Source organism: Molossus molossus, unplaced genomic scaffold, assembly GCF_014108415.1.
Source record: "Molossus molossus isolate mMolMol1 unplaced genomic scaffold, mMolMol1.p scaffold_m16_p_20, whole genome shotgun sequence".
Taxonomy (NCBI): Eukaryota; Metazoa; Chordata; class Mammalia; order Chiroptera; family Molossidae; genus Molossus; species Molossus molossus.
Window position 1 is genome coordinate 52,461,205 of NW_023425356.1, and position 13,961 is coordinate 52,475,165.

Consider the following 13,961-nt stretch of genomic DNA (forward strand, 5'->3'; position numbering starts at 1 on the left):
GGGCGGGGGCGGGGGCGGGGGCAGGCAGCCGGGACCCCGCGTGGCGGCGGGAGGAGGGGGCTTCCCCAGAGGATGCCCGGCGGCGGCGCCCTGCTTCTAGGCGCGAGCTGAGCCGCCCCGGGCGCGGGCGGCGCGTCGCCATGCCGGCGTGACGGGCGCCCCCGGCTGCCCGCGCGGCCCCCGTGCCCCGTGCCGCGCCGGCCGGGAGGCAGGATGGGCTGCATCCAGAGCATCACCTGCAAGGCGCGGATCCGACGCGAGAACATCGTAGTGTACGATGTGTGCGCCACCATCGACCAGTGCCCCACGCGCATCGAGGAGACCTCGCCCATCGTCCTGCGCTACAAGACCCCCTACTTCAAAGCCTCGGCCCGCGTGGTCATGCCCCCCATCCCCCGCCACGAGACCTGGGTGGTGGGCTGGATCCAGGCGTGCAACCAGATGGAGTTCTTCAACACCTACAGCGACCTGGGCATGTAAGCGACCGGCCCCGTCTCTGCTCCCACCCCGACTTCCTCCCCAGCGCCTTCCCTCCGCTCTCCCCATCCTCTCTCTAAACCTTCCTCCCACCTCCCCTTCCACCTCCCTCCTCTCGGCGCTTTTGTTTCAGTGACAGGGCGGGCGTAGGGAGGCTCCTGGCGAAGGCTTTTCTCGTGGTTTGCGTCTGGCTCCCGGCGAACGCGAGGAGACGGTGCGGGGCGGAGAGAACGCGACAGGGAGGGCTCCAGAGACTTGGGTGGGGGTGGTGGCCAGTGCCCTGGGAGTTTCGGGGCGTCGTCTGTGGGTTGGGGGGCTTTCCGGGAAGAGTTTGGGGGACCTGTGGAGAGAAGAGGGTGGAGTGCGGGGGCACATGTGCTGCGCCGCGCGTCCTTTGGAGAACCCGAGAGTGCTTGGCGAAGCGGGCTCCGGGCGTCCGAGTGGGGCCGGGGGATTCTGCCCGTGTTCTTTCGGCTGAGTTCTAGCTCTTGTCCCCCAGGCCCGGAAGCCTGGAGACGTGTCCATCCGGAACCGCAAACGCGGCAGAACCACCCGTCCGGCTGGGCGCCCCCTGGCCGAGTTCTGGGCGGAGGGAGCGGAGGCACCGGGCGCGTCCGGGCCGAGCAGGGTTGGTGGCCTGTGTGAGCGTCTCTGGCTGGCGCGGTGCGCTGTGCGGTCTGCGCTCCCTGGCCTTGACTTGCTCCAGAACTTTCCTAATTGCGGCGCTGGGAGGGTGCCTTGGGTTCCCACCGCCAAACCTGGGAGCCCTCCGGCCCCGTTCAGCTGCGCCCCTCGGTGCGCGGCAGCGGAGAAGACCCAGCCTCCCGAGACTCGCCGGCCGCCAGGGGCCCACCGCCTGCTCAGACCGCAGGCTGGGGCGGCGGCGGCCAGGACTCTCTTATTTACTAAATGTTCATCATTCTCCACCAGTCTCCTTTCAGGAGTAGACTCTGAGCGGATGGCAGCTCCAGTGGCTGAAAGGTTTGGGGCCTGCAATCTGCCTTCTGTCCCAATGCAGGGCATCCTAATTAGCCTGCAGCCTACAGGGAGACCCTTCTCTGGAAAGCCAGCCTCGTTTCGTCTCTTAATCTAAAACTCTAGGACTCCCAGGTTCGTCCAGTGAATGTGGATATGGGTCAGACCATCTTTCCAGCAGCGGTTGGGTTAGCAGGCTTTCTGTTGCACTGAGAGCATGTACCTTCACACCAGCCATAGGTGCTAACAGGAACGTGGAACGCGCTTCTCCTCCCCAAAAGAGTTTGCACTTTTCCAGCATTAGAGCTCAAAGCAGGAGACAGCCCATCGGCTGAAGGTGTGTGAGGCCCGCGTCCTCAGTGCCCCCACACTGTGTTCTTGTCTTCCCTGAAGGCAGCTGATGTGAGAAATGGGAGGCATATTATTTCGGGGGAATCAGGTCATTTAAAAACAGACACACCCTCAAGAGAATCATTATATCTGAACACGTATCTCTTACCACTGTTTTTTGTTTGTTGGGTTGGCTAGTTGGTTGGTTTTGGTTCTGTTTTTGTTATTTAGAGACCCATTATTTCCAACCAAGGCAGAGAAAGGCCCAGGCAGGGCAAGGGTGCCCTCCCTTCAGTCTCCCCGGCCTGGCCCTGATGGCAGAGTGACCTGGATAGGGGTTGGTGGGCAGTGATTGGAGCCTGGGGCCCCTGTCGACGAGGCCAGAGGGACCGAACAGAGACAGCTTCATTTTTCCCAAGACCACACAGCCAGGGCTCTCGGTTGCCTCGCTCTCTCGTAAATAAGCAAGTGGAAAGCAAATGCGCAAAGAATTCTTTCCGTAAAAGAAAATGTGTCGGACCTCAGGAGAAGTCGAGGTGAGCGATGAACTTCCTGGAATCTGGGGGAGGGTGTGTCCGTGCTGGAGCCAACTTCAATGCTCGTGGGTCGGCGCCAGCCTTGGGGCTCTGGGGAACACGGATTTCCTGATCCTTCCTGCTGAGCCCTCACCTTCGGGGTTCGGGAACACTTTACAGGACTACTGTCCATATTTTAAGATTCTCGGTTTTCAAGTGGTTACCGCCGGGGAGCGAGCATAGTCCTCAGGAAGTCATAAAGCGTATTATTATAGCTGTGTGTCCACACTCGACCTGTCTCTTTGTGGCTGTCGTAATTGCCGAGCTTCGGGCCCCTTCGGAACCCAGGTTGGATTGAACCAGTTTCCACAAAGCGCTGATGCCCTGAAAACTTGGCCCATGCAAAGTTTGTAATGGGAGCTCAGATGGCATGAACGTTGCTGCCGTCTGTTGGCTTTTCTGTCCTCTTCAGCCAGCACCTTGAGTGGAAAAAGCAATCGAGGGCTTGTTATTATCTGAAGCATGATAGGATGAGAGGATCTGGGTTAGAAATGTGCCTTTTCACCCTGGCCAGTTTGGCTCAGCGGTTAGAGCGTCGGCCTATGGAACAGAGAGTCTCAGGTTTGGTTCCTGCTAAGGGCACGTACCTCAGTTGCAGTTTGTCCCCGGCCCAGGTTGGGGTCATGTGAGTGGCGACCACTCGAAGTATCTCTCTCCCATCGCTGTTTCTCTGTCTCCTTCCCCCCTCTCTTCCTCCGGCTCTATCTGAAGATAAATGTAAAAATGTCCTTGGATGAGGATAAAAAAAAAAAGAAAGAAAGAAATATGTCTTTTCAACGTTTTGAAAGGGACAGTGTCAGAGCAAATCCACAACCCAACATGGCAAGAAAACTCTGTTCCTGGGCTTAACAGAAAAAACATGAACTTGTGTGGTTGAAATGTTCAGCATGTCCAAGAATAGGCTTCTGAAAGAGTTGGTGATCGGGATGGTCAGAGCTTAACTTGAACTTGAAGTCTGTTCCAGTTAAGAACAGACTGAACCTGGAACTTCCTCCTATGACTGTAGAAGCCCGGGCAAGGATGAGCATGTGCCCCATTTGTCCTCCTGTGGCCCCTGAGCTGTGCTGCGCGTAGGCCCCTCCCCCAGGAAGGAAGGGCCATCGCTTTTCTCAGTCCCCCCCCGCCCCCCCCCGACAGCACGCATTTTCCAGGGGCCCCGGGTGTACAGTCCGCTGCAGAGAGATGGCAGGAATGAGCTGGCCGCGTCCCTGGTCCTCACTGTGGGAGGTGTATGGGGGGTGCTGGGGAGAGGCTGGGGGGCTGGGCAGAGGTATAAGCACTGGAGCTGGACTTGAGGCGTGGATGAGATTCAGCGGGGCAAGGAAGAGGGAACAGCAGATGCATGGAGGAGGGAGAAGAAGGGGTAGAGCAGGCTGGGGTGGAGCTCCCAAGTAGTGGACAGGGGGAGACGAGGTCCCAAAGGCGGGCCGGGGTGCGTCAGGAAAGGCCTAAGACAGTGCGATCTGGAGAAGCCCAGGTTGTGGTCAGGGTGTCAGGACCTCTTGAGCACACAGGGGCTTTTCAATAGGACATAAGTTCTTTAGGGTGGGAGTTTTGGATGCTAGAGTCCAACACCCAAGAGGTTTCCTGAGTGAGGTTTGAACCAGAAATGGAGTCGAGTGTCAAGGATGGAGAAGGTGATGCTGAGGCTGGGGGCGGGGAGCCGGCTGAGGCAAAAATCCTTCTCCGAGCCCATGCGCATGCGTTGCTCGAGCTGAACGGGAACTCGGGTCAGCCCAGGGCTGAGCGCGTGCAGAGCACAGGCCTGGGGGAGCTGGAGTCAGGAGGTCCTGGCTCAGTCCCGTCCTTCAGCTCCTGCCTGTCGCTCTGTCCCTCCCTCCGAGCCAACACCACTGACGCTCTGGCTCTGCCACGCCCCCCTGTGGCCCGTTCGGTTCCGTGCCAGCCAGTTTCCTCTGGCCCGAAATGGTTCTTGACCAGTTCGTCCGCGATGCCCATGGTACCAGGTGTGGGCCTCTCGCCTCTACAGTGCCCCACGAAGCCAGCAAGGTGCTCCATCCTGATCACTGCCATCTCGAGTGTCCCTGCTGTCTGTCCAGCATCCTCTGTCTCTGTCTCACCCAGAAATACAGTCCATCGGGACACTTCTCATTCTGCACTGTCCCTGGGAGAGTCCGTCCATCTCGGGCAGCCGATGGTCTCTGTGGCAGCAGTCGCCTGCAGCTCAGGGGTGTGTGTGTCTGCCCCAGATGTCCACTTGGCTGTCTGGATGACATCTCAAGCCGTGCATACTCAAACCTGACCTCTTGACCTCCACCGCAGCGCCCACCCCGAGTCTGCAGTGTCAGCCTAGATGCTCCCGGCACCTCCCACCCATCCCAGGTCCTGCTGACCACACCTCCAGGCTCGCTCCCCCCACGCCCCTCCCGATGGCACCCTTCCATCCCAGGACACGTCCCTGTCACTGGCTCCGACAGGCCTCCTGACCAGACTTGCCAGCCCAGACTGTTTCTCACTCAGTGCCAGAGCGAAGTTTTGAAGATGTCACTGCCTCACTGTGTCCATGCTGTGGGACAAACTTTGAAGGTGTCTTCCCACTCGCTGCATTTCTGTCCCCAAGCCACCTCTGCCTTTTTCCGTTTCTCCAAAGGGACCGGCTTGTCCCCAGCCCAGAGCTTTTCCACGTGCTGCCCTCTGTCCGGATACTCTTCTTGCCTGTCCTCTGTTAGCAAATGCCCGGTCTTCCTCCCCGCCAGCTCGGCAGAGACGCCACCAACTCCTCAGTGAGAGCTGTCCTGCTCCTTCACGGCACACTGTGCCCTCGCTCGTCACGGCTACTGAGAAGACGATGTGTGCCAAGTCCACGTGCAGCCTGTCCCCCGCCGACCGCGTGCAGCCCGACCCCCGCCGACCGTGCCCCGTGCAGCCTGTCCCCCGCCGACCACGTGCAATCTGTCCCCTGCCAACCGCGTGCAGCCCGACCCCTGCCGACCGTGCCCCGTGCAGCCCGACCGCCGCCAACCGTGCCCCGTGCAGCCTGTCCCCCGCCGACCACGTGCAGCCCGACCCCCGCTGACCGTGCCCCGTGCAGCCTGTCCCCCGCCGACCACGTGCAGCCCGACCCCTCCCCCGCCGACCATGTGCAATCTGTCCCCTGCCAACCGCGTGCAGCCCGTCCCCCGCCATGCCGGCCCCTTTATTCCCTGTGAACCGGCAGAGCCAGGCCTACGGCGCAGGTTCAAGAAGCATGAGATAAAGATCAATCATGAGCCCCTTGCACGGGCAGGTTCCCTCAGCGGGGCCCCTCAGCACAGGCTCTGTCTGTCCGTCCGCTGGCCCTGCGGGCTCCTGGGCGCCAGGCATGGTGCTCAGCAACCTCGGAGGCTTCATGCTCATGTCCCCAAGGAGACGTGACAGGAAGCTTGTCACAGCCCTGTGCCTCTCCGACTTGGGGCCCGCACCCAGGGCCTGCGGGCACGAGGCTTTCCCGTTGCTGAGAGGCCCACCCGGCCCGGCTGCGGTGCCCGGGAGCTGCCCTCCCTTGCTGCAGCGCGGCGTGAGCGGGCCCCCCTTGCTCACCAGGATGCCACTCTCGGGCCTTCTGCTCTTGAGGCCCAGCTCGGCTCGTCTGTCCCGACCAATGCACCCACCTCTGTCCCCCAATCCCACTCCGTGCCCAGTTGGGGCTCCTGATTGGCATGTAGCCAGAGCTGCTCCTCACCAGAAACTCTGGGGACCCGGGTCTAAAGCCTCAGATGGGGCCCAGCCGGTGTGGCTCAGGGGCTGAGCACCGACCCTGCACCAAGAGGTCGCCGGTTCGATTCCCGGTCAGGGCACATGCCCGGGTTGTGGGCCTGATCCCCAGTGGGGGGCAGGCAGGAGGCAGCCAATCGCTGTTCTCTCTCATCGATGTCTCTGTCGCTCTCTCCCTCTCCCTTCCTCTCTCTCTAATATCAATAAAGAAAATAAATAAATAAAGCCTCAGATGGGGGCACGGGGTCCTGTTCCCAGGGAGAGTCCTGAGTGTCCTTGACGAGCTGGCCTGGCCCGGGTCTCTAATCAGGCTCAGCAGATCTCACCAGGAGCCTTCCGCTCACTGCAGGTAAAGTGCAACTGAGTCAGAGGGGCGGCGGAGGGGGACGGGGACCCTCCCTGTGACCCTGGGAGCTAAATGCTGTTGTCCTGACCATGTTACCGATGGGAAAACTGAGGCTCGGGGCGGTCAGAGGATTCGCCGGAGGCCACACTGTAGTGAGTGGCCCAGCTGGGATGCCTCTGACCCCGTTCCCGACTGAACACGCACGGCCACAGCCCGCCGGCGCGACGGGGACAGGTCCGCATTCCGATCGTGTCAGGGCCGGACGTTGTGCTTGAGGCTGCTGCCGGCCGGCCCAGCTCCTTTCTTAGCCTTTGGGGAGACGCCCGGGTTTGCCCTCGGGCCCAGGCAGGTGACCCTGCAGGCTCTCAGCCAGCCACGGAGGTCACCTGCCGAGAAGGGTCATCACAGGGAACAGAGGGCCCCTGTTTCCGCTGTGCAAGCAGGAGACGACCACAGGAAGTGGCCGAGATGAGAGAGAAGCTGAAGTTCCCAGTCGCAGGGCCACGTGGTGCCAGGGCCCCTGGGCGGCCTGGAGTCCCCACCCGGACAGAGCTGTGGGCGAGTCCCCTGTTTGCACCCATCCCAGTCAGCGAGGTGTCTGGGTTGATGGGCTAGAGAAGGGGCGTGTGTGGGGACAGTGTTCAATGTCTGGGAGGTCCTGTCCTGGGAAGGGAACAGAATGACATGACAAGTGATGTGCTGGCCACTTCCGTGAGTGGCCTGGCGGACACCTGCAGTGAGGGCGATTCATGGCAAGTGTGGGGGGCCTTCTCAGCTCAGGGCCCCCCACCTGGCCATCTGGTCTCCTCCTCCAGAAGCTGCCCTGTGGCCACATGTCAGCCCTGAGGGCAGCCTCAGGCCCAGCAGTGGGCGTCCGTGTGTCCCTTCCACTCGTCAGACAGTTGCCATCTAAGATGCTGGGGGCGGGGGGAGGCCCCCATGGGGGGCCCCGGCTCTCCTGTCAGCTCCTGAGCTGTACCTTGGGGCCGGAAGCTTGTACACTGTCCGTCCTTGTCCAAGGCCCCCGCGCCTCGGTGCTGGGGTCCGAGCTGCCCTGTGGACTGTGCCGTGGAAGACACAGCTGCTGGCCCCCCACCAGGGACCCAGGCTGGGGCCGCGCTGTGACCTCTCGGGTCCCTTAATGTGGCGTGAGGCTGGCCTGCGTGTAAATAGACGGTCGGGTCTGCCCCGTTTCCTTCCGGCATCGAGCGCGGTGCTGACTGTGGGCTCTCACGCTGTCGAGTGCGGGGACCCCTGCAGTGTGCTGGTGTCACAGAGGGTGACTTGGGTCCGCCTGAAGGGACAGGGGGTCTGCGGTTGTGGCCCTTGCGACTTCCATGGGCACAGAGACATCCAGACTGGAGGGGGTCCCCAGCCCTGCTGCCCGCTCCCCCAGCCCGACTCAGAGCTGGTGAGGAGCAGAAGGGCCCCCGCCCCAGCCAGGCCACCCTCTGTCTTCCCCGTGTGCTCAGACGTGCGTGGTGGCTCCTCGTGCCCCTAGAAGCCGCCCTCCAGCTCTGCTTCGAGCTGTGGATTCCGGGCACAGCGGGAACGTGAACCCACATGCCCAGGAGAGTGGGGGATGCCCAGCCTGGGTGGGCAGATGAGACCAACACCACGAATAACTTGCACCCGAAACTATTTTTAATATATTCTTTCTGGTATCTTTTTTGTCATATACGCATGCACGATTTTGTTCTTTATAAGGGGGCCTCCCAGAGTTAACCTCCCAATAATTATGAAAACTATTTAAGGCAGCTGTTTTTCCCATTTTAGATGAAATAACATGCCCAAGGTCGCTCTGGAAGGCGCTGGTGAGTCAGACCCCGTGTCCAGGCCCCGCCTCCTGTGCACGGTCAGCCCCCCAGGACCGGAGCCGTGTACACTGGGTGCGTCACGGTGGGTCAGCACATGGGCGCTTTGGGGGCCCCCCGTGGTGCCCGAGGATACGAGAGGGAAGATAGGAACACCTAGATGCATTCGACAGAAGCAAAGAGAAGTTTCAGGCTGTCGGGTTAAAGTAAATAGAAAGGCGGGCACCTCGGAGGGCTGCTGATCCGCCTGCCTCGCGCAGCGCTGCCGGGCCCTCTCGGGGCCTGACCTCTCCCAGCTGGCTCCTGGGCCTGGGCGAGGCTGGCGCTGCGGCTGCCAGGGGTCTGAGTAATGGGGCCGTAAGTCACACCCGCCGCCAGCTGGTGGAGCCGCATCCTGCAGGGCAGGCGGGCGGGAGCCGGGCTCCGGGCACACGTGGAGGGCAGGCGGGCGGGAGCCGGGCTCCGGGCACACGTGGAGGGCCGGCGGGCAGGGAGCCGGGCTCCGGGCACACGTGGAGGGCAGGCGGGCGGAAGCCGGGCTCCGGGCACACGTGGAGGGCCGGCGGGCGGGAGCCGGGCTCCGGGTACACGTGGAGGGCCGGCGGGCGGGAGCCGGGCTCCGGGCACACGTGGAGGGCCGGCGGGCAGGGAGCCGGGCTCCGGGCACACGTGGAGGGCAGGCGGGCGGGAGCCGGGCTCCGGGCACACGTGGAGGGCAGGCGGGCAGGGAGCCGGGCTCCGGGACACGTGGAGGGCAGGCGGGCAGGGAGCCGGGCTCCGGCGCACGTGGAGGCCGGCGGGCAGGGAGCCGGGCTCCGGGCACACGTGGAGGGCAGGCGGGCAGGGAGCCGGGCTCCGGGCACACGTGGAGGGCCGGCGGGCAGGGAGCCGGGCTCCGGGCACACGTGGAGGGCCGGCGGGCAGGGAGCCGGGCTCCGGGCACACGTGGAGGTCCGGCGGGCAGGGAGCCGGGCTCCGGGCACACGTGGAGGTCCGGCGGGCAGGGAGCCGGGCTCCGGGCACACGTGCAGGGCAGGCGGGCGGGAGCCGGGCTCCGGGCACACGTGCAGGGCAGGCGGGCGGGAGCCGGGCTCCGGGCACACGTGCAGGGCAGGCGGGCGGGAGCCGGGCTCCGGGCACACGTGCAGGGCCGGCGGGCGGGAGCCGGGCTCCGGGCACACGTGGCAGCAAGGACAGGCTCCGGCAAACGCGAAGTGGGTCAGGGTCCAGCGTGTGCGGCGTGGAGGGGACTCAGACCTGCTCTCCTGAGGTGACCTCCTCCTTCCTCCTCCTAAAAGCCACCAGGCAGAGCCTCCGTCCCAAAGTGGCGGCTTCCACCCTGGAGCCCGGGGGACTCAAGACCAGTCTCTGCGTGACTCAAATATTGGAGACTGTCTCAAACTTCCACGAACAGCCTGTAGGTGCTATAGGAAGGAGAAGAGATACGTGCCCCAAAACTAAACCCAGTCTCCTGTTGAAAATGCTTTCTGGACCTTCGGAGCCGGGGAGCCTGTCTGTTGCTGGGACAGGTGTTCCCTTTAAGGACTGGGCAGACGTTTGCTTGCTGTCTGTCTCCCCAGGGGGCCACGTGCAACTTCCTCCGTGACAGTCACTTACCTGGCACTAAAGGCTTTGCCGACGCCTGCGGCATTGGCGTCATTACTGTCCCGCGTGGAGATGGTGACGCGGAGGCCTGCGGGGGTTGGGCGGCCTGCCCAGCATTGTCCAGCTCGTCCGTGACAAAGCCAGGACTCAAAACCAGACTTCCGTGACTCCTCAGGAGATGACCCTGCCTCGGGGGAGGGGCACGGAGGGCGACAGCTGACGGACGGACAGGGAGTGTCGGGGACACGTCTGCGCACATGCTGCTGTGCTCAGAGGAGGCCTGGGCGGAGGGCTCAGACTGGGCTCACTTCGCCGACCAGGACCTACTGTCACTGAGCGAGGGTCGTGGGGACAGCCCGGCACTGGGCCCAGCACTGTTTACCCTTCCGGCTACCTCGAAAGTGACTGCCCCCTGTACCAGTCACCCCTGAATCTAGGTTAGAGAACAGCCAGAAAATGCAACTTGGGGGACGGTGGGCAGGCTCACCCTGGGCTTACGGGAGTGAGGGCGGCACTGGAAGTCGTCAGCCCAGCTGCTCGTTCCACCGATGGGGTGCTGCAGCCCGAGGGGCCGTGGTACAGGGAGGGGCAGGACAGGGCTCCAGCCCCGCAGCCCGTGTCCCCCACCCCCGGAGGGGCGGCTCGCTCTGGGCCAGGCTGGGCCCTAGTCTAAGCCTGTGAGTGGGCGTCACTACCTCCTTTGTCATCATGCCCCACCCGTGTGCGGGAGGGTCCGGGTCTGTGGGCAGAGGTGGCCACCTGCACAGGGCACGGCCACTAGCCCCCCCCCCGGGGATGTCTACACAGTTGGTGGGAGCAGGGACACCAGCCTGTTCCCAGTGTCTGAAGGCCGGGTGAGCAAGCAAAAAAGGAGAGGGTCCCCCAGAGACACCCATCACAGATGGCGGGAAACGGGAGGGCTTGACAGCCGGAGGGAGGAGGATGTGTGGACAGACTAGGATGCACTCTGGGTCCCCAACACCCAGAGTCCGTCTCCTCCCTCTCCGCCCCCAGGCCAGGTGCTGGTGCCGTGCGTGGGCCCCTGGCCCCCTGCCCACAGACAGGCCAGGGAGCCCCACAGCCTCAGGTGGTGTCTGAGATGACAGACTGTGAGGGGCCTGGCTGGGCAGCAGGCTCAGCTGGGAGGCCCCCGTGGGGCAGAGCAGATGGGGGACTTCTGGGAGGGGTGGCCCAGCAGCCTGGAGGCTGTTTCTGTTGTGGGGATGAGTTGGGTTTCTCTCCACTTCCTTCTTTTATGTTTTGTGAACTTGAGGCATTTACCCAGAGGGTTGGGATCTGCCTGCCACGTCCACTTCCTCTGAGGGGGGAGCAGGGGCTGCAGGTGGCCCCCAGGCATGTCGCTGTGCCCTGGTTGGCTATAAGGGGCTGGGGGCGGGCCACACCAACAGCTAAGTGGCAGACCAGCTGGGATCTTCAAAGGATTGAGTTTATTTTAAAACCCGTCTGTGTTTTTAAATAACAATTCCATTCAGTGAATTCTAGTGTTTTATGAAAGCTTATCATTTTTCTGAGACACATTTTAGGAAGGAAGGAGAGTCTCCGGGAGGGACCCAGCCTGATGGACATGGTTTGGGGGGAGGCAGCGGTCAGAGCAACGCTGTCGTACGCGGGGCCTCGGGCTCCAGGAGGCAGGGGATTTGTCCCTCCCTCGCTTCCCCTCCGAAGTCCCAGCCGCATGTCCCCCTCTGACTGCCAGGTGAGCCCTCCCAGCCAGAACCGCATCACTGATTCACCCGACAGCCCGGGACAAACGTGAGATGCTGGTGTTTCGCACAAACCCCATCTGGTTCACAGCTCATGCACACGGCCCGTCTCACTGAAGCATGGGCGTTTGAAAGACCACGTACGTTACCGGGACTCAGTGCGAGAGCAGAATTCAGCACCAGGTCCAGGGGGCTGTTGACCTCTGCCTCTGACCACCCCTGTCAGCACATCGTTGCTTCGACAGGAAGAGAAAATTAACTTCGGGGAAGGCTGGGAACAGCAAATAACTTGAACATCTGATAAAGCGATTGCAGACATTCTTGCCAAGCTGCAAGTCGATGGAAGGTGTTTCACGGTTTATCTGGAAGCTCAGAAAACACACTCTTTAAAAATATATATATTATCGGAGATTTGAGTGCTTTGTAGTCACAGCTCTCTGGACCCCTGACCGCGTGCCTTTTGTGTTCATCTGTGGTGGGAGGTTTCCGTGTGGGCAGACCACAGGCTGGACAGGCCCTGGCATTGCTGCTGCCGTTTAAAATGACTCCCAGCCGGGCCCGTGTGGCTCAGTGGACTGAGCGTCGTCCCCTGCACCTGGAGGTCACCAGTTTGATACCTGGTCAGGGCACATGCCCAGGTTGCAGGTTTGACCCCCAGTGGGGGCATGCAGGAGGCAGCCGATCCATGTTTCTATCTCTCCCTCTCACTTCCTCTCTCTCTAAAAATCAATAAAAAATTTTTAAAAAATGACTCCCAAGCAGGAAGTGTCCCGTTACAGGAAGGCCTGGGCTTTGTGGCCACCAGCCCCGGGGACACCGCCCTGCCCTGCTCTGGGGCCAGAAGGAACATCAGCTCAGAAGCGTGGATTCTGCAGCCTCCGTCCATCGGCTCGGATCCTGCTGCCATCGCTGACTCCGGTGGCCTCGGGCAGTCCCCATCCGCAGGGGGGTGTTACTAGGCCAGCGTCATGAGGTGGCTGGGACAGGACACGGGCCAACCTTTATAAAGCACTCAGGATGGTGCCTGGTGCGTTGTGGGCACTTTAGGTTCAGGTTAAATGATTTTGTAACGGGTGAGCAATCACTTCCATGGACACATATCTATCGTGCGCCTGGTCGGGCCAGCAAGGAGACCAGGGGAGCGTTGACGAAGAAAACCTGGCGTGGGTACCGGAGCCCTTGGCACAGTTGACCAGCCAGCTGGTGTTCATTCAGCACCTGGTGCTGGGCACCGTGCCAGGAGGCCCACCCAGAGGAGGGGCCCCGAGGACGTTTCCGGCCACCCCCACCGCACACAGGCTCAGCCCTTCCCATCCTGGTGGGGAGCACACCTCCCTCCGGTGTCCATCACGACACCCACAAAGCCGCACTGTGCTCCTTCGTGACCACCTCTCCCGGGCGAGGTCCTCTCTCACCGGCCGCCAGACTTGGCCTCTCGAACCCTGGACAGCGGAGAGCCAGGCCCGGAGCTCAGACTTCTCGGACCCCGGCGGCTCTGTGTACAGGTTTGGTGGCCGGGATGACCTGCAAAGACAGATTGGAGCTTGTGATCACCAAGCTGTAAGCGGAGCCCGAGCACTGAGGAAGGCAGAGGACCGGATTCTAGGCAGGCAGGCAGGATAATCCCAGGTCCCTGAGCCTAAATGGAGCGAACGCTGATGCCCGGGAGGCCGTTGACCTTTGCCGCGAGGTGGACGGAGACACTGCCTGGGACTCGTGCCCCTCCCTTTGTCCGCGTTGCCATCCGCTTGGCCTTCTGGGTTCTGAGTTTGAGCATTGGCTTAACGAGCCACCCCTGACCCAGCGATCAATCATTTTAACTCGGAGGGAGAAGCAGCGACTCAGATAGGGGCCTCCATACCTACCATTCCTGTGGTCCCAGACGCCTGGAACCCTGACTGGAGAAGGTAGAAATTGGCCCTTGAGGTCGAAAGCCTTTCGGCAAAATGAAAGAGCCAGGGTAACTCGGAGACCTCGGGCCAGGGACCTACAGCCCGGAAGCGTCACCCCGAATGTCCTGGGGAGATTCTCGACCGTCCAAGCCGAGTTGATAACCGCCCTGCATCTCGGTAACAAGCTGAAGGGCCTCTGCTCAGACTGTGTCTCCTCCGTGCGCAGCCGGGAGAGGGAGGCGGAGAGGGTGTCGTGTCTTCGGCACACGAAGAAACCAGGACTGAGGGCCTGCGGCTGGCCCGGAGCCAGAGGGGCAGACATAGGCTGAGCGGTGTGTTCTGACCCCTTCTCCGCTCTGTCCCCTTCCCCATCCTCCTGGCCTTCTGGGTCCTGAGGCTGACCATCGACTTAATGTGCAGCTGACCGGGAAGAGGAGCCATGAAGCTGCGGAGACGGCGCCGCTGGGCGCAGGCCCGGGTCTGACGCGAGCTGATCGGATGGCCCACGG

At 62.2% G+C, this 13,961-nt stretch overlaps 1 protein-coding gene across 1 annotated transcript in view; it reads left to right on the forward strand.

Annotated features, from left to right (window-relative positions):
* Positions 1-213: 213 nt before the first annotated feature.
* FAM78B (family with sequence similarity 78 member B) overlaps positions 214-13,961 on the forward strand; it is a 35,591-nt gene continuing 21,843 nt past the window's right edge. Inside the window, exon 1 of the mRNA XM_036273367.1 lies at positions 214-476. Coding sequence (XP_036129260.1) covers positions 214-476 — 263 coding nt within the window. The remainder of the gene's footprint in view (positions 477-13,961) is intronic.